We start from the raw sequence: 20,214 nt of genomic DNA, 5'->3' as shown, positions 1-20,214 counted from the left end.
GCACACAGCAACTGCACCCTGCGCTCTCACTGTTAATGACTTCGCCGTGTTGTTAAGTATTAATTTACGCCATTTTCGTGTTGCACATGTATGTTTATGATGTATCTAGTTTAGTTAGCACCTTTGGATAACATTGACAGTCCAATTGAATGTAAAAGAGGGCTTTTTCAGCGCCACAAAAGCTTTGGGAGCAAAATTTTATGAGGGAGCAAATTTTGACAGAACACCTAAATCGATATTTTTCGACCCGCTGTCTTCGCCCTCTCTGCCTCACATCTGCTACCCTGATATCTACAACTATCTTGTCCATACAAAATCAGCCTATTCTCACGAAAGTTTAAAAAACTAAGAGCAGCACTCAAAGCAACATTAGTCCGTGTGACCCTTTACTTCCAATTTTCTAAAATGGCGACAATCAATAAAAAAAAAAAGCTGACTACGATGGCCGACGCTTCAAGGATAGATGGATATTGGACTATTTCTTCAATAAAACACGCAACAACTGTGTCTGCCTCATTTGCAAAGAGACAGTCGCTGTTTTCAAAGAGTTCGATGTGACGCGATAATGATATTACCGAACAAGACACGCTGACATGTACGACAACATTACAGGGAAGATACGCAGCGAGAAGTTATTGCAACTCGAAGCTAATTTAATTTCACAGCAGCATTATTTCGCAAGAGCCCGAATGTCGAAAGAGAACGCCACAAAGACGAGACTGTTGAAATTATGAATTAAAAAAAAAAAATAAAGCAAATGTGACACACAGAAGGGCTTGCTAAAATTTGTTTAAATATATTGTTCTATGTAAATCAGCCAAGGTAGCCCCCCGCATTTTTACCACACCAAATCTGGCCCCCTTTGCAAAAGGTTTGGACACACCTGTTTAACTGGTGATCCGTAGACGAGGCCAGCTTCTTTCGCTTGGTACCAGCTAAATATTATTCAAAATGTAATGATGGTGGAAGAAATAAGCATCTTGAATTTGAAACCGTATGTTGTCGGCGATTAGCCTCGCAAAGATCTTAATTGTGGTTGTCAGCCCAAAACCCTCTAAATATATATTAAATGCATCTTACCAGATATAAAATGACTACTACATAATCTGTGGTAATCGTTTGGAGCCCAGTTTTCTCGTCGAATTGCAGCAGTCCATCTCGCTCTCCTCTCCGGGTCTCTCGGATTATGGTAGAACTTCAAGTCTCTCCGTCTATCTTCTCTGTTATTGCAACCAACCGCCACACAAGCCTTCACCATTTTGATTATTAATGTTAACGAGCAGAAAAACACGCCATAACAGGAGGAACTTACGTAGCGGTAATGCGTCAACAAGACGAGTTGACGGACAATATGGCGCGGAGGAGTGGTTGTGACTAGGAGTGGGAACCTCAGGGCACCTCACGATACGATACGATTCGCGATACGAGGCTCACGATAACGATTATCTCACGGTATCCTGATACAGCGATTATCGATATATTGGTCAGAAATTGGATACATGATATTCTACGATACAACTGTTGAAACGGAAAAAAAAAAAGATATTTCAAAATAGAAAAAATACTGTTTAAGTCAGTTATTAAACAGTGACACCTTTTCTGTGCAACATTGCTGTAAAATATGAATCTACTGCAAATTGTGCAAGGGGAGGAAACAAACCACAACCACTGATATCTGTTGGAGAGATCATGATGAATGGCACCCTTAATTTCCTTTAAGTTTTAAATCTTTTAAAAAAAAACATCAGTGCTGTAGGTGTTAGTCATCAGTTGAGCTTGGAGAGGGGCAATGATAAAATTGGTGGGTGTTTTATTCGTATATGACCTTTGTTGCCAAAAGCGCTTCAGCATTTGAGATGTCAGACTTGGTCAGTCACATTCTTCCTCACCTTAAAAATAACAAAATAAAACAAAAAATATTAGCTACTTAATAGCTTTTGAGTTGAAATCCAGATATATATTTTTTGTGTTGGAAGTATTGAGTGAATTACAAAAAATATATGTTTTGAATCTATAGAAATTAAAAATGCAATAATGACCTATTTTTAATATGTAGGCTACATTAATTATCAAGCACATCACTTTATATATTTTGGAAGCTATTCTAACCATTTTTGTGACTTATTGTATCAAAATGGCAGTAATAGCAGTTTGTGTAGTAAACTAGATGGAAAGTGTTTCTCAAATAATATCAAATAAATCGGTAAATTCATGTGGGCTTGTTCAATATTCATTTACATCCAGTTTAGGGTCCTGGTTTATTTTATATCATTCAACACCAAATGTCATCAAAATGATACATGTAAATTAAAAATCAATTACATTGCAAAACTTTCTTACCTCAAGTGATGAAAGCGAAGCTCACAAACTCCGGTGTCCACTACGTCACCAGCTACCAGTGGACCTTATTTTTGTTAGACAGTTCTTGCATACAGCAAAGTCCTTGTTCACCTTACTTCCTTTCTTGTTGGTGTAAAATCTAAAGTGTTGTGTCCCCATGTGTGATTTGTAGCAATATTTTTCTCATTTTTTCCTCCACCGTTCTCACAAAGCTTTTTTATTTTTTCAACCCACTTGGAGCTTCCTCTCTTCTTCTCTAGACGACTTGTGCACACTTTACCTTCACCGCCACTCCCGAGCGCCCCTAGTGGACCGCCAAGGAATTGCTCAACAAACACTGAGCAGTTTACAGCATCCATACTCCATTGTATGGCCAATATGTTAAATAAAAGTATCGATACTTGGCGGGAGCAGATCGATAAACAATCGGGTTGCAAAATATCGCGATGTATCGCTGTATCGAGATATTGTCACACTCTTAGTTGTGACGTCATGTGAGTAGGGTCTATACATTGTCAAGGACAAGCGCACCTAGATATATTATATACACAAACAAGATGTACTACTAGCAGTCCAATCAATGGATTTCTATGACGACATTCTAATATATCCCGTAGTATTATATCTAGACAGGGATATTGGTGTGTTAAGCAGGGGCGCAGGGTTAATTCAGCCAGACCAGAATGCGGACGTTATTAAATTAAATTATTTTTATGCGGCCCGGTAGCAAATGCGTCACGGACCGGTACCGGTCCGCGGCCCGGCAGATGGGGACCCCTGCCATAGAGCACAGGTGTCAAACCGATTCCAGAAAGGGCCTAGTGGGTGCAGGTTTGCTTTCCAACCTATGACGAGGACATCTTTTCACCAATTAGATCTTTTACATGTGTAATCAGTTCAACTTTGTCAGGTGCTGCTTGTTTCAGCAGGAAGTTCATTGGGTAAAGTCTCTGCGCGTTATCGGTTAGAACAAAATCCAGCACCCACTAGGCCCTTTCTAGAATCTGTTTGACACCTGTGCCATAGAGGAAAAAAAAGTGGGACCCACCTACCTACCACCCTATTACTGTGGCTGCCAGGTTCCCGGCTGGCAGCCATTACCCAGCACCGTGATGGGATTGTGAGGGGAGGGTAGTGAAATGTATGCATTAAAATAGGAGAGCTTGGCTTGGCGCAGTGGGACCGCAGCATGGAATTTCTACCCAGCCGGTAGAAAACATAAAATCTTATTAGAAAAAAATTCTTGTTGAGTTAGGTGTTTTTCCCATCCATCGAGTTTTTGCCGTCTTTAAAATAGATGTATGATACCTGCTGTATTGCAGCACATTAGGCACCAGTGCTACTTGGTGTTTTATCCGTCAATGACTACTGAGCTAAAATTGACAGCTTTATTATGTTTTTATTTTACACCCTAATCATTCTACAGCGCTGTGTTTTTAGAAATTAAAGCCTGTCTGAAAGACTCGTTAGCCACACATCAATAGTAGTTATAATTAATAGAAACCTCTCATGTATATTCAGGGGTGAAAGTGGCTAGAATTTCTTGCCGGAACTCCCCGACGTGAAGGTCGCCACGAAGCCAGAAATTTTTTTTTTTTCTTTCTTTCTTTTTTTTCTGACAGGGGGAGGGGGGGGGGGGGGTCCAAACCTCTTATACTACTGAAATGCAAAGAAAACTGTTTTGGGACAGTTATTTCATATTATTATTTCATAACACGTACAAACTAATTTTCATTCAAAATTATTTTTCCAATAATTTGCAAAATAAAAGTTAACAAAAACAGTAATAAACCCAACCTCCATCTCCTAATTTTTATTTTCCCTCATTTCCTCACATACTAAATGCCAAATCTCAATTTTAACTACTTAAGAACATAGGATGCATATTAAAATTGAAGTTCATGTAAACATTTACATTTTTTTTTTAATAATAAAGATATAAGTAACATACATTCAGAAAAATAAGTACAGATGACATATTTTGCAGAGTGAAATCGAACATAATTTGAAGATCGCGCAAACATTGACTTTTTTAAATCATAAGGAAATGAATAAGTAGCCTAACATAAATGAACAAATAAAAGTCCAAAGTGCACATTGAAAGCTAAGATGCCCTGAACCTCCCCTTTAGAGCAAATAAAAAAAAAATATGATAAATAAGCTTCCTCATCTCTTTGATTGCTCCTAAAGATTTTGATCCATTTTATGTTGCATTGCCCTTTTATTGTCGCATCAATTTAACCTTTTTTTTTTTGCTGTTCCAGAAAACATGCACATTTGAACCAATCAGCGCCATCTCTGCTGATCACATGTCAGTATGTCAGTCAATTGATTGGATAAATGAATCCGTCAGACTCGGATAACTGCAGCAGCTGGGGAAACCTCCATGCCGTCCGTGGAATAAAACAAATAATGAATATTGGTGGAAACGGATTACGCTATACAAGCACTTTATTATGCTTGTTGTTAACACTTGTGTACGTAAATCTGATGTTGGTAGATTGTTTTCTTCTTGGAGATGAAATGCATGTGTGGCAGCTTAGCTTTTTTTTTTCTTAACATAGCGTTTTGACAGTTGCCGTCGTATTTTCGTAATCAAAGCACCGTGTACCGGAACAGCATTCTGCCCCTGAATCTTATACCGGAACTGCGTTCCTGACCGTTCTGGCCCACTTTCACCCCTGTGTATATTTATAATTGCCCTTTACCTAAAATAAAAAATGTTTCATCCAATTTCAATTACTCGACGGATTTTTAAGTAGAATACTCGGTTTTTAAAATATTCGATAGCTACAGCCCTACTAATATCATAATTTATTGTAAATATGATACCATTGTCGTCCAATAAATTAAATTAATGCAATGCAAAGAGTACTGGTACATACCGGTATGAGATTCTGACAGTATAACCTGAAGCCAAAATATCACAGTTTCACAGTACTGCAATTACAGCTCTAAAATGTGTCACTTTGAGAAATCTGGGTTTAAAAAAAAAAAAAAACTTTTTTCCATTGAACAGGATTTTTATTTATTTTTTAATTTTATTTATTTATTTTTAAATTGGAACATAAGTATAATGTTAAAACAAAACAAAAAAAATCTAAATTAAAATAAATGCAGTCCTTTAGGTGAGCCTAAACCAACAGCATAACATTATTACCATCAGAACAAAAATTATTGTCCACAAAAAGCACGAGTGTATGACTCGTATCATGTTTACATTATACACATTCTCTTAACACAGACGGTTACCAGAGAGAAAAAAAACACCCCGTTTTACCACTGCTAGACACAATAAACATACTAACATTCTGTCTTTCATGGTTGAGGTTTACCCATGTTGACAATTACAGGCTTCTCTAATATTTTCAAGTGGGAGAACTTGCACAATTAGTGGTTGACTAAATACTTATTTGCCTCACTGTATATCGAGCCGGATTTCCCCATAAGAATACATGATTCATTGCAATGGTAAGCGTCACCATTTTTCACTACCTGCAATGACCTTCTTGGAAACTGTTCATTTCTCTCAAGAAAATCCGCCGTGCTCCCATCTTGCGGGAAAACAAAGAAACTGTGGCGCTGTCATAAATCGTTTTACTTCGAGCATGTCATCAAATGTAGAAACAAATGGCAAGTCAAATTTTACGTTGGATGTCAAAAAGATTGTGTGTCGAAGCAATCGTATGTCGAGGTACCACTGTACACAGCCCATATTTACAAAAAAACAGTTTACAAAAAAGGAAGAAAGTCTGTCAGTAATGAACAAAAATATTTGATAGTAAAAATAAAGGGTCCAGTCCTCATACAATGAAGCAGATTTCAAATGATTACAATGTACAAGACAAATAAAAAAAAATCTTCCATGAAACTATTGAGTTTGGAAGTTTGGAAATTGGACAAACAAACAAAAAGAAGGGAAGCATCTAAGTATTGTTGACAATCAGAAGTCAAATTGTGAAAAGCAGTAAGCCGTAAGTAAATTAGGTGTGTCTTTTTTAGTTTAATCTTCCTTCCGGGTAAATCTTTCGACCTCCTTCGAAAATTAATGATGACACCTGTTACCACCTTTTGGATGATCAGATTGATGAGTACCATGATGACCCAACTGATAATCTTGATCCTGACAACTTTTATGATAACATGTCGAACAACTGTAAGTACTACACAGCGGAACAGTACTACAATTCCATTGTGGACGGTAAGCTGAAACAAATCCACTTCAACACCAGGAGTCTATACAATAAAAATTTTGAAAGCATTGACGAATATCTACAGAGCTTCAATAACAAGTTTGAAAACAAAGGAACTGACTTTAATTTGCAAGGATACAACATTGCTGTGATATCACCGACCATCTGCTATGAAAACAAAGGAACTGACTTTAATTTGCACGGATACAACATTGCTGTGATATCATCGACCATCTGCCTATCTTCACAAACTACACTCCATGCAACCACTGTGTAAATCTGACAAAGACAGTGTACAAAAGAATCAGAACTGTCTAAAGCATAGAAAAAATGAAAAAAAGATCTAATGTGAATGCAGCTTTTTATGAATACACTTCAGCATAACGATAAGCACTGCCCTGTTAAGTTAACTCCCACGAGACAAAGAATGCAAAACAAACCTTGGATGACCAAGACGCTTATCAACGCTTGCAAAAAGAAAACAGCGCGGTATGAGTTCACAAGGACAGGGCCTGCTCAGGAGTAGTTGAATGATATGTGAAAATAAAAAAAAAAAAAAACAAACTGATAATAACTGGACTGTAACACAAACATGCTTGACTGTGCGTCCCGGGCTGTTTGGGGGACGGGTATTGATAAGCATATGTTTTTTTCCCGTCTTTCCTTTGTCTGTCATCGTCTTTCTTTCGGGCAAATTCCACACTCTGAAACTGTCAATGATTATGATGATGATGACAATGACAATAAATTCATTCATTCATTCATTCATCTTTGGCCACAAAGTGTGCAGAGAAAAGCCTTTTCACCTGGTGTGTGTACGCATGTGTTTTGTTAACTTTTGCTTCGTAGAAACTCTTTTATAGCAAAGAGAGCAGGCAAAACGCTTCTCTCCAGTGTGTGTACGTGTGTGACTTGTTAACACTTGCTTCGTACAAAATCTTTTATCGCAGCGAGAGCAGGCAAAAGGCTTCTCGCCAGTGTGTGTTCTTGTGTGATTAATAAAAACACTTTTATCACTGAATCCTTTACCACAACTTGTGCAGACAAAAGGCTTTTCTCCAGTGTGTGTGAGTGCGTGTCTGTTTAAATGTGCCTTCTCGGTGAATCGTTTACCACAAGATGTGCAGACAAAAGGCTTCTCTCCAGTGTGTATCTTTGTGTGTGTGTTTAAATGTGCCTTCTCGGTGAATCGTTTACCACAAGATGTGCATTGAAAAGGCTTCTCTCCAGTGTGTGTATGTGTGTGTCTGTTTAACCGTGACTTACTGAAGTATCTTTTATCACAAACTGAGCACGCAAAATGCCTCTCTCCAGTGTGTGTTTTCAAGTGAGAGTTTAGTAGTACTTTCTGGGAGAATCTTTTATTGCAAACTGAGCAGGGAAAAGGCTTCTCTCCTGTGTGTGCTCTTGTGTGACTGATCAAATTTCTTTTCTCAATGAATCCTTTACCACAACTTGTGCAGACAAAAGGCTTTTCTCCAGTGTGTGTGAGTGTGTGTCTTTTTAAATGATCCTGATAAAAGAATCCTTTACCACAAGATGTGCAGACAAAAGACTTCTCTCCAGTGTGTATCTTTGTGTGTTTGTTTAAACATCGCTTATCAGTGAATTGTTTACCACAAGATGTGCATTGAAAAGGCTTCTCTCCAGTGTGTGTTCTTGTGTGAGTGTTTAAATATGATTTGTCAGTGAATCTTTTATCACAAAATGAGCATGCGAAAGGCTTCTCCCCAGTGTGTTTATACATGTGGCTTTGTAAGTGTTTTTTCTGAGAATATGTTTTATCACAATGTGAACAGGTAAAAGGTCTCCCAACCTCTTTTGTGCCTCTTTTCAATGAGGACTTGTTTAAGGATTTTGAAGCATTTTGGTCAAAGTCTTTATCCTCCTCATCAGTGTTAAAAACAGACGAGTGTGAAGTTACATCGTCACTGTGTGAGAGCGGCGCTAACAAACCGTCATGTTGCCATCGTCCCTCTCCTTTTGTTGTCAGGTGTTGGAATGAGCTGTCGCTCGAAGGTTTTGCTGCTCCGCTCTTTTCGCTTGGACCTTCGTCGTCTTCACTCTTCACAAAGACAGTAATTGGAAACTCGGGGATCTCGTCTGCCTGTTCTTCTTCTTTAATGCTGGGGGCCTCTGGCTTCTCCTCCTGTTTAATGTACGGCATCTCAGACTCCTCCTGTTTAACGTGGAGGGGATCGCGCTTCTGAGGGTGAAGCTCTTTTATAGTGACGTCTGCGGGATACTGGAAAAGGAAAAATATCACGTGATTTGCTGAAGTCCAGCTTTGCTCAGTCTCCCGCCATGATTTTCATGTTGTATTTTTTTTTTTTACCGACAATAAGGCCTTGTTCAGACTGGCAGCCAAAATGTAAACCTCTTTTCACTTGCTCAATGTGCCAGTCCATTTTTCCCCCCTTCAAACGCACGTGTGATCGGCTGAGGACTTACTTTTTCATACCATTGTACATTTTAAATGCATCACCCTTTTGGAATTTCTCACATTCCTGCATAAAATCCCCAATAAATGTGATCTGATCTTTGTCAAAATCACACAGATGAATAAACAGGGTCTGCTTGAACTAATGCCACCCAAACATTTACAGGTTTTCATATTTTAATGAGGATAGTATGCAAACAATGACAGATTATACTTTATTACTGACACGGTGACACCTATCTTTCATCAACTCTCTCGCTGCCATGATAATAGATAAATTTGTTAACTCATTGGCTGCCATTAATGGCCATTCCGTTTGGGAGGGATGTCAGCAAATGAACGAAACTGCCACTTTCCCGGTTCAAATGGACTGGATGTCTACCAGAGATTAAATTAGGGCTGTCAAAATTATCACGTTAACGGGCGGTAATTGATTTTTAAAATTAATCACGTTGAAATATTCGACGCAATTAACGCACATGCCCCGCTCAAACAGATTACAATGACAGCACAGTGCAATGTCCACTTGTTACTTGTGTTTTTTTGGATTTTTGTCGCCCTCTGCTTGCGCTTGGGTGCGACTGGTTTTATGGGCTTCAGCACCCATGAGCATTGTGTAATTACTGATATCAACAATGGCGGGCTACTCGTTTATTTTTTGACTGAAAATTTTACAAATTTTATTAAAACGAAAACATTAGGAGGGGTTTTAATTAGAGATGTCCCGATCGATCGGGTCCGATCACGTCATTTTCAAAGTATCGAAATCGTCAAAAAAATATCGGCCATGCCTTTTTTAAATATGTATACTGTATATATTTTAATTCAATCGTTTTCTAATTGTATTTGACGTTACACACATAATATGATTCACTCATCCAGAGTCTTTAGTTTAGGCTCAAGGTAGGGTTACCAAATTTATCCCGATAACGGCAGCAATTAATTTATTAAAAACTGTCACATTAAAATATTTAACGCAATTAATGTATGCGCTGCACGACCCTCTCACTCATTGTCGCGCTCAATCAGTAATGACGCCGTTTTACCTATATGGAGTGGGAAAAAGTCAGCACAAAATGAGTAGAGTGAATTTTGGCAGCCTTTGGAGCCCTTGTTAAATTGGCTAAAGCCTTGCAATCCCTCTCCCTATGATTAGAATTATCATGGGAAGCAATGTGGGGAAGCAAGGTGGCAAATGATCTTTGTCTTAACACCTTAAGTTACTTCCCAACGCAGAGAAGATATAGCAATTGGTAGCACGACACACAGTCATGGTTCCACTTCCCGTCATGCATTTGGGATGGCCACAGTATCACTAACTGAAAGCTCAACAAATACACTAGATGGCAATATTTAGTCACAATATACAAAGTCACAAGTCTTTCTATCCGTGGATCCCTCTCACAGAAAGAATGTTAATAATGTAAATGCCATCTTGAGGATTTATTGTCATAATAAACAAATACAGTACTTATGTACCGTATGTTGAATGTATATATTCGTCGGAGTTTTATTCATTTTTTTTTAATGCATTGCTAAAATGTATATGATCCGGAAAAATTATCGGGAATGATTGGAATTGAATCGGGTGCAAAAAAAAAGCAATCGGATCGGGAAATATCGGGATCAATGGATACTCAAACTAAATCGATCGGGAGCAAAAAAACATGATCGGAACAACCCTAGTTATAATATAAAATTTCTATAGCCTGTAGTAACATTTATCTTTTAAGAACAAGTCTTTCTATCCATGGATCGCTTTAACAGAATGTTCATAATGTTAATGCCATCTTGTTGATTTATTGTTATAATAAACAAATACAGTACTTATGTATAGTATGTTGAATGTATATATCCATCTTGTGTCTTATCTTTCCATTCCAACAATAATTTACAGAAAAATATGGCATATTTCTTAGATGGTTTGAATTGCGATTAATTACGATTACCGTAATTTTTGGACGATAAGCCGCTACTTTTTTCCTTCATTTTGAATCCTGCGCCATATATAGTCCAGTAAGACTTATTTGTTGATTTATTTGGGTTAATAGGTAACACTTTATTTGACAGCGGCGTCATAAGACTGCCATAATTATGACATGACACCATCATAGGCATTACTGAATGCTTATGACAGATGTCATTAAGTGTCAACCGGCAAATTATGTCACTAACTCCATTTATGTCCAGCTTGGATCTTTTACATCCATTCAAAAGTAAGATAATTTGCCGGATAACACTAAATGACATCGGTTATAGGCATTCATTAATGCTCATGACAGTGTCATGTCATAATTATGACAGTCTAATGGCACCACTGTCATATCAAATGTTACCAAATACCAAAACTACCAATTAATGAAACAACTGGAACAGTAACTGAAGAAATAATTAGCACAGAACATAAATTTTGATTGTTATTTATATTTGTACCGCAGCAATGCATGCTAAGAGGCATGTTGGATAACAACAGTATTTACAGCAGGTGGCAGCAGAGGTTCACCGTCTCCTTCAAGGGAGCAGTGATGGCCAAATGAAGCTTCTTGAAGCAATGAAGCTTTGCAGCCAATTGGGTTAAAGCTTCATGGTGGTTCATTTGGTTTTATGACAGTCTTATGATGCCGCTGTAAAATAAAGTGTTACCAGGTAATATATTTTGGAGTAAATATCTCATAATACAATGAGGACAGCTGCGGCTTATAGTCCAGTGGGGCTTATCTATGAACAAATGCCGTTTTCATGCCAAATTTGGTGGGTAACGGCTTATAGTAAGGTGCGCCTTATAGTGCGAAAATTACGGTAATTAATTTTTAAGCTGTAATTAACTCGATTAAAAATTTTAATCGTTTGACAGCCCTAGATTAAATCATTGAAATTCACAACAGAAGGATGAAAATAGATTGTTTTTTTCTGTAGAATATACTGAAATGATTTCCTGACCCATGTATCGATATTTGTTTTATCACCATATCATAAGATCATAGTTATTGTGAGCTTTGTATGGAAAGTCGGATATGGGAATTTTGCCCTACAGTTACACTCACTGATCACGGTCACATCAAAGCAAGTCTGATATTGCATAAAAAGTAAAACAACACGTGTTGTGATCTTACCCTCATTTTGTTTTTCAGTTGCTCGTCGTGGCCTGGATTTCTTCTCCTCATCTCCTCGTCTCAGTTTGATGTTTTTCTCTCGTCTCAGTTTGATGTTTTTGATTGCGTTTCCCTTCGGTCAGGATTATTTTGCCGCATCTTTAAGACAAGTCGAAAAGCGTCTCATACAATTAAATGTAATCACAGTTAACCGAGCGACCCCCGCCATTTAAAACAAAATTTACAATTGGCATAAAGTCAAAGCAATCGGAATGCGTTGACATTTCCTTGGCTATCGAGCTAAGCTAAACAAAACAAAGTTACGTTAGCCTGCAAAACTTCAACATTAAACCAAACGACTTCCACCAAGCTTTAAGATCAGACGTTTTAGTCCACCAAATCCTTGTTCCAGTACTACTTACCCGATGAGAATACTTTGAAGGAGCTCGTTTGGTTGGGAGAAGGGAACACGAAAGAACGGCAAGACCCGGTCCAGAGAGAGCGCTTCCGGAGTAGTGGTTGACTGAAAATATACGTCATCGGTTCGGAACACGTTTTGAAGTTTCAGTTTCAAATTGCCATCAGTACTTTTATCAATGGCATCATCATTTGATGTTTTTTCCCCCTTTTTTAAATCAACACGTACATATCAATTTATCCCATCATCCCTCGGGAGAAAATGGCGTCGGTTTGCGCAAGCGCAGTTGCAGTCCGTCGTGATCCGGTAGGCCGTCACGATCGGGTAGTGACAGCCAACCCATAGGGACCCATTTTTGAGTTGGGTCATATTATCTTTATTGCAAGGTTTGGTCTCAAATTTCGTAGGGACGCTATAACAGCATAACCTGCATGTACACTTTTTGCTGGGGACGTGACATTAATAAGCCCAAACAGATTGGGTACATTTCTCAAAAATAGCTTGTTCCGTCGTAAAAATGAAAAAAAAAAAAAAAAAAAACTACAATTATTTAGATGGGAGAAAGTCCTTTTTTAAAATGCCTGCTTCATATAAAGGAAATTTACAGTTGTTGTGTTTTTTGAGGGGTGAGATTTAAAAAATGTGCGTAGGTGTGGCACACAGTTAAAATCAAAATAGTAATTTTAATATTTTGTTGTATCCACAACGTGATTCGCCATGTGTTTAAAACGTTTCATATTGTTTCATTGTGTTTTGGAAAAATACCCAGACGTTTCTGCCTGAAAAGAAAATTGTACTGATGGGTTTTAGCCAGCAGGTGTCAGCGTTCGCCGCTTGGCGTGAATGGGCTATGGCAGGGGTGTCCAAAGTTTTCTCTCCAAGAGAGTCTGGCTGCAGCCCGCCTCTCTCAGTACCCTGCGCCGCTCGTCTCAGTACCCATCCCGCAGACAGGAAGTGACGCAATATCGCAGCTCTCAGACCGGAAATGACAACATGAAGCTGCGCTGGAGCTCCGAGCTTCCGGTTTTATCGTAATAGTTAGCGTCCATTCGAACGTAAATACTAGTTTACTTTTCTTTTCGCACGTCTTTTATTTTCGGTTTCAGCATCACTCATTATTATTTAAATAATAATTTATTTATATGCTCTTTAAATTGATTTGGTGAAATCGGGAGATTAACTCTTTAAGCGCGGTCAGTTTGTTAAAGCCTGCTGATTTTACCAAAATGAAAAACACGGTTACAGTACATCAAAATTAAAATACACACTACTGCAATAAAGGTTTAATTAGTGACTGAAAGATCGCCTGTGACCTATCACAGTGTGTACTTTAGTTTGTCAATTGTAAAATATACTCCAATTGAGAATTATTACAAAATTGCTGTCATCCTTACATTTTTATGAACGGACACATTAGTATAGCTTCATTACAATTTAATGTATCAAAAACGTCATATTCTCTCAATGTTGCAACCAAACCAATTTTGTCTTTCATTTTGCTACTTAAATTCATTCATGTGGGTGAAGATCCTAATTAACTAATTCAGAAACTATATTAAACTTTCTGCTCCAGGAAAGGCAACTTTATTTCAAACAGAAATGACAAAAGTTGTCATGTGTTAGTTGTTTTTTTTTTTTCTTTTATCCCAGACAATAGTTGTAGGTTGTTTTAATTACCTGACATTTTTCGGCAAGCACTCCCGCCTTCATCACAGGTAATTAAAACTACCTACAACTAACATCTGAGATAAAAGAAAAAAAAAAAAACATTCATAAGTGTAGAAAAATGAACTCAATACAACCAGTTCTGATGTGGTAAACTTTATTTTTTTAGTTTTATTATTTTTTATTATTATTGAGAGAATAGATATTTTCTTTAGTCAACAATCTCCTCAAAAAAGGTAAATCCATCTTCCAGATGGTTGAAACAGAACTTGAATGGCTCCAAGACATTGTAGTTCGTGCTCATCCTCTTCCATCTGCAGGATGCTTGGGAACTCCTACTGCATTGATTTTTTTTTTTTCCCCCTAGCCCTGTCCGAGGCTTTTGTGCTGTCTTGCACAATCCTTTTACCAAAACTGTTCATTGGAAAAGAGAAAGAAAAGAGCTATTTGAATATTACATAAGTAAAATAAAAATGATGCTTTGTTAATTTTATACTTGATTTTTCTTTTCAGGCATTGCATTAAACTAGGTATATAAACAATCTTACCATTTTTTCCCGCCATATCTTTTTGGAGTGGGCCACCACTAACTTGAAGGAGCTGTGGTTGCACCTCTTCCTAAAATAAATCAGTGAATAAAGGGGGGCATGTTCAAAAGTGCGTCAGAGTAATGGACACTAAAAAGTCTTTAAAAGCTGACCTCAGCAATTATATTCAAATTTCACTTCTGTAACTGATAGACTGGTGGCACTTCACCCTGCAGTAATGCTTTTGCCTCATCTGTCCAATGGGCAAACTCTTTCCTGTGGCTCACATAAGTTGAAAAAAATACAAAAATAAGTATTCCACATTTTCCAACAAAGAATTAAGGTGCTGTGCACCTACTTTCCTATGAATGCCATATCAACAGTTTCAAAGACTTACCATGCACCCAAGTTTGAAATTGTCCGCTATCAATATACACCACCACTTCCTCAGAGTTGGCATATCAGTCTAACAAAAATTAAAAACAAGTGTAAATAAAGAATAACGACAAGGATATTTTGTAGCCCAATTTGAATGATTCGGTGAACTTCATTTTACAATGGTTAAACTCAAAGAGAGCATCCAGAACAGTGCAAAGAGCATACTACAAATGGATAAATGAATACAAATATCACAGAGGACAAAATTGGACAGTTAAACTCACCTACCATCAACATGAAGATGCCACAGTCCTTCCCCTATGGCTGTCCCGGAAAACCCTAACGTAAGAATTTAACCGAGTCACTTCCTTCAAGTTTTGAATCAATGAATATACACACTTTTACAAATACCTCTATTTCACTTCCAATCCTCTCTTTCCATGTCCCCCTGTTGATTGACTGTCAACGTTTTCTGCAATTGAAAATATAGGTTCATATTAAATACAGTAGTTAAACAATTACAAACGTGTTTCCATGCATAAGAACACCAACCAGACAGGTTTAAATGATTCATGCAAACAAAACAAGGGCGTAGGTTTGCATAGGGACGGTAGGGACATAACACGACCAACTTTTCAGGATGCTAAAGTTGTCCCCACCAACTTTTGAGCAACCTTACTTGCATTATATTCGTCCCTACCAATGTTGAGACCGGGCCAACGCCCTTGAAACAAAACATTCGCAATTTTAGAGTGGCATTTTAGATATTTGCTTCAAATGATTGGATGAATCATCTGGAGTGCAATTCTGCTTTAATTGAAGGGGCAACATAAAAGGATCGACTGGAACATACCTTCAAAACCAAACAAGGCTATTCTGGATCATCATGGAAACGCCATGCCAATATGAATGGATACTGAATTTCATTAGAGATAACAATAGTTCCCTGATCTCATGATTGGATCTGTTTTTCTTCCCACAAATAATTGGAATTTGGATCATTTAATTTGTTATGATTTGACTGTTCTTTGAAAATGAACCAATGCTCCAAGTTGTAGTTGTTACTAATCAGCCTTACAGGCAAATGCATGTGTGGGTCACATCCTGTAGGCTTTCACCATGTTGCAACAACATAGGGGTCAGCCACAAATATGGTCCTTCCGTGAAAAATACATAATCTATACACACGGACATATGTTATATAAATACAAACGTACGCAGACACCTACATGAGCCCATACAAGCATTCTGTAGGCTACATAGTTAAAATACCCTACACATGCCAAAAAATACTTTTTTATACCTTTGAATGAGCTACTTGTTAGACAAGTTATAAATATGCATTTCATATCTGCAAAAAACAAACACAAAAAGTTACATTTTACTTAATTGTACAAGTGACATTATGTTCTTTAGAGAAACTAAATCCTCAAAATTCACAGTTGATTCCATTTCATTGTTCAGGCCAACGTTCCAAAAGTCAGCACGTGTCAATCAAACTTTCTTTTTTTAGACAATCAACACCATTTCTGGCCTCTTTATATTCAAGATTTGCATAAGCTAATGAGAATGTTGATTGGTTAAATAAACAAAGAGTAAATAATCAATTATGTCCAATTGTTAACTAATATAAGGAATAATAAGCCTATCCAGATTTCCACTGAGCACAACATTTGTCTCAGACATAAAAACATACCAGCCGTTCCTGGGCAGGATGAGTTTGAACCGTCCACGAAGCTCGGCATGGTCTTATATTGTCACCATTGGTCCTGTCTGCACAGTGGGTTTTACAGTGTTCGATGTCTATCAAAAAAAAGTGTTCAGCACAGTCCAAAATCTAAAGTACATTACTACTTATGCTACTTACTTCCATTTGGATCTCTGTGACATCCCTGTATCTGCATGGGAAGACTACCATTTGGGGGTCGTGATTTAGTTTCTTCCCAATGGGGTGGTGATCAAGGAGCTAGTAAAAAAAAAATAATAATAATGAAAAAATATATAGCTAAGCAGAGTAACAATATCAAGAAAAAATTACAACCTTGTCCTATTTGGATCATGTGACAACATTCAAACTACAAAGGACCAGACAAAACAAATGAAGGTAAAACAACAATACCATACAACAACAAAAACAGCGAGCTGCGAATTGCAGGCATGTACATAATGAAAAATAAGAGTGCAATATAATGAAAACTACACAAAGAAGACTGTTCATTGAGGGGAAAAAAATGTAAAAAGCATTAGCAGCATTAGCCAATTCGCTGCTGAATTCATCAGTACGTATTAAACAATATAAGTAGAGCAAAGTCACATGCAGTTAGTAAAGGAAGACATTATTTAAATTACATTAAGAATACTAGATATAAGTACGGTCTTTTCAACTCAGAATAAACACTTCATATTTTCACCGCAAGTGTTGTTTAACTATTTAACATTTTTAAACATGCATACGCTTTTAAAAACTTTTTTTCAGTGCGGCCACTTACCGTGTTTTCTTCGCGAGAGGTGAAATAACGTAACTTGTTTTCGTCGCAAGGGTTGACGACATTTCCGGTCTGAGGGGATTGAGAGCTGCGGTATTGCGTCATTTCCTGTCTGCGGGATGGGTACTGAGAAGAGCGGCGCAGGGTACTGAGAGAGGCGGGCTGCAGCCAGACTCCTCTCAAAGTTTTGGCGAAGGGGGCCAGAATCGGTGTGGTAAAAATGTGGAGGGCCGACCTTGGCTGACATCCTTTACGTAGAACAATATATTTATGCAAATTTTAGCAAGCCATTCTGTGTGTCACATTTGCTTTATTATTCTTTTTTGATGAATAATTTCCACAAAATCTTGCAACTAGCCTTTGTGGCGTTCTCTTTCGTCTCTTGCGAAATACTGCTGCTGTAAAATTAAACTAGCTTTAAGTTGCTTCAATTTCTCGCTACTTATCTTCCCTGTAAACTTGTCATTCATGTCAGCTTGTCTTGTTTGGTAATATCGCCTCACATCAAACTCTTTAAAAACAGCGACTGTCTCTTTGCAAATGAGGCAGGCAGTTTTTGTGTATTTTAGTGAAGAAATAGTCCAATTTCCACCTATCCATGAAGTGTCGGCCGTCACAGTCAACTTTCTTTTTGTTGCTGTTGCTTTTCGCCATTTTAGAAAATTGGGAATAATGGGTCAGGCGGGCTAATGTTGCTTAGAGTGCTGCTGCCTTTTAGTAGGTAAATGAGGAGCAGCATTTAGTGTGTAAGCTACTAAATATGCTGGTAGCAGTACTGCTGACCAATTTATTAGGTCTGTGTGTGGGCCAGACATATTGATTTTATGACACAGGCTGGGGGCCGGATGAAATTTGACCACGGGCCGCACTTTGGACATGTCTGGGCTATGGGAAGTCGCATTTTGGGAGCGAATAAGAAATAGCCGTCTGAGCACTTGTACAGCCACGCCAGACGAATGTTGCGCTAAAAAATATTTTCTTGTGTTACAGGTGAGAAAAATGCTAGAATTTGACTGTGTATATTAGCAGATTACTTTGTTTTGGACTGATTATAATGTAGATTATGTGTTGGTATAGTTTAGAAATGTGTTAATTGTTTAGTGTGTGAGTGAATGAATGCAGAGGTGCTTGTGGGGACGAGCGGAAGATGAGTGAATGTGAGTAGTGTTTGCAATGAAAAAGTTAAATATGTTATGTCACAAATATTTGTATTTGTTTGTTAATGTAATTAGATAAGAGTTCTTATCCGAGTGGGAGCGAATAAGAAATAGCCGTCTGAGCACTTGTACAGCCACGCCAGACGAACGTTGTGCTAAAAAGTATTTTCTTGTGTTACAGTGTGCAAGAAAAAGGAAAATAAAATAAATGTGTAGCGACAGACCCAAGCATTTCGTCTTTGTCTGCACCACGCTACATAGGCTGCAAAAAAAATATTTATTTTGAAAAATTATGTAGAAAATTAAAATTCATGAATAAATGCACAAAATGCAAAGTTGAATTAACGTTAACAGTAGAAAACATACAGGAAGACACCTCGTTAAGCAGCTTTCTACTCGAGGTAGCATGTTCACACAGTTTAACGTTATGCTAACGCCGATGCAGGTCAGATTTTCAGTAGCAAAATTAATAATAATAATAATAATACATTTTATTTCTAGAGCGCTTTTCAAACACACAAAGACGCTTCACAAAAGGCATGGAATTACAGTATGATAAAAAGGTATTAAAAGGATTTTAAAAAATTAAAAGCACAATAAAAAGAGGTAAAAATATGACAGCTAGGGGTTATGGTGGGTAAGAAAGAGTGAACAGGTGTGTTTTCAGTCGAGATTTGAAAAGTGATAGAGTAGATATGCTGCGGAGATCAGGGGGTAGGGAGTTCCAGAGCTGGGGGGCGCAATGACTAAAAGCTCCGGAACCAAAGGTGGAGAGGCGGACACGGGGGATGGAGAGGGGGGGAATAGTGGTAGGGCGAAGTGAACGGGTTGGATTGTTTAGATGGAGAAGATAGCAAAGGTAGGGAGGGGCCAGGGCATGGAGTATTTTGAAGGTGATGATGAGGATTTTGTAATTGATTCTTTGTTTGACGGGAAGCCAGTGAAGTTGACAGAGGATGGGGGTAATGTGGTGCGTTGCGGGGGTTCGTGTGATGAGGCGTGCTGCTGAGTTCTGGAGGAGTTAGTGGTGTGTTCCCCACCTCCACAACACCAACATCTTTTTACATTACTTACAGTGGCTGCTGCTGCTGGCCAAAAAAACTTCTAATATCCATCCTCTTCTGTTGACGTCTATCTCTGTCGGGACTGTGTGAATGTGGGGGTTCTAGTAATCAGCTTATCAAACGTGCGTTTGAGGGGGAAAAAATGGACGGGCACATTCAGCAAATGAAAACTGGTAAATGGAAGTCTCAACAAAATGAAAGTAATTCGCTTAATAATGGCAGGGTAATTCTATCCTTACAACATATGGGAAGACAATCTAAATTACCTTTATAACTGAACTCATTATAAAATGCAATTAAGGTTGCTTAAAAGTTGGTAGGGACAATTTGAGCATCCTGAAAAGTTGCTAGTGTTAAGTCCCTACCGTCCAAATGCAAACCTACGCCCTTGCTTTATTGTAGTCCGAGCCAGAAAACCCCCGAAATTTTACGTTTTATTTGTATGCCCGAGCTC

The 20,214-nt window shown here is 38.0% G+C and overlaps 1 protein-coding gene and 1 long non-coding RNA gene across 11 annotated transcripts; both read right to left on the bottom strand.

Annotated features, from left to right (window-relative positions):
• Positions 1-3,389: 3,389 nt before the first annotated feature.
• Positions 3,390-12,850, bottom strand: LOC130918106 (gastrula zinc finger protein XlCGF57.1-like). The gene is made up of 3 exons (XM_057840013.1): positions 12,488-12,850; positions 12,087-12,224; positions 3,390-8,778 (listed from the first exon to the last, which is right to left on the bottom strand). Exons 2-3 carry the CDS (start codon positions 12,135-12,137, stop codon positions 7,336-7,338), a joined length of 1,494 nt encoding a protein of 497 aa, XP_057695996.1. The 5' UTR covers positions 12,138-12,224; positions 12,488-12,850; the 3' UTR covers positions 3,390-7,335.
• Positions 12,851-14,280: 1,430 nt separating this feature from the next.
• LOC130919899 (uncharacterized) lies at positions 14,281-17,722 on the bottom strand. 10 transcript variants are annotated; one of them, XR_009064078.1, is made up of 10 exons: positions 17,543-17,721; positions 17,095-17,128; positions 16,921-17,019; positions 16,750-16,826; positions 15,465-15,525; positions 15,342-15,392; positions 15,073-15,141; positions 14,849-14,957; positions 14,697-14,766; positions 14,281-14,562 (listed from the first exon to the last, which is right to left on the bottom strand). It is a non-coding gene; the product is annotated as an uncharacterized LOC130919899 (long non-coding RNA). The 10 variants fall into 10 exon arrangements; XR_009064053.1 differs by having other exon boundaries at positions 16,750-16,856; positions 17,543-17,715; XR_009064097.1 differs by having other exon boundaries at positions 15,338-15,392; positions 16,750-16,856; positions 17,095-17,722.
• Between the last annotated feature and the right edge of the window lie 2,492 nt (positions 17,723-20,214).

Source organism: Corythoichthys intestinalis, chromosome 1 (assembly GCF_030265065.1).
Source record: "Corythoichthys intestinalis isolate RoL2023-P3 chromosome 1, ASM3026506v1, whole genome shotgun sequence".
In the NCBI taxonomy this organism is placed as follows: domain Eukaryota; kingdom Metazoa; phylum Chordata; class Actinopteri; order Syngnathiformes; family Syngnathidae; genus Corythoichthys; species Corythoichthys intestinalis.
Note: the sequence above shows the minus strand (reverse complement) of the source record. Positions and strands in the feature narration are given on the sequence as shown.

What these genes read in the sequence shown, in the direction of transcription:
- LOC130918106 (XM_057840013.1), bottom strand. Translation starts at nt 12,137, where the DNA reads ATGAGGAGAAGAAATCCAGGCCACGACGAGCAACTGAAAAACAAAATG. An exon ending in AACTGAAAAACAAAATGAGG is followed by an intron (nt 8,779 to 12,086) that starts GTAAGATCACAA and finishes TTCCTTTTCCAG; the next exon opens with TATCCCGCAGACGTCACTAT.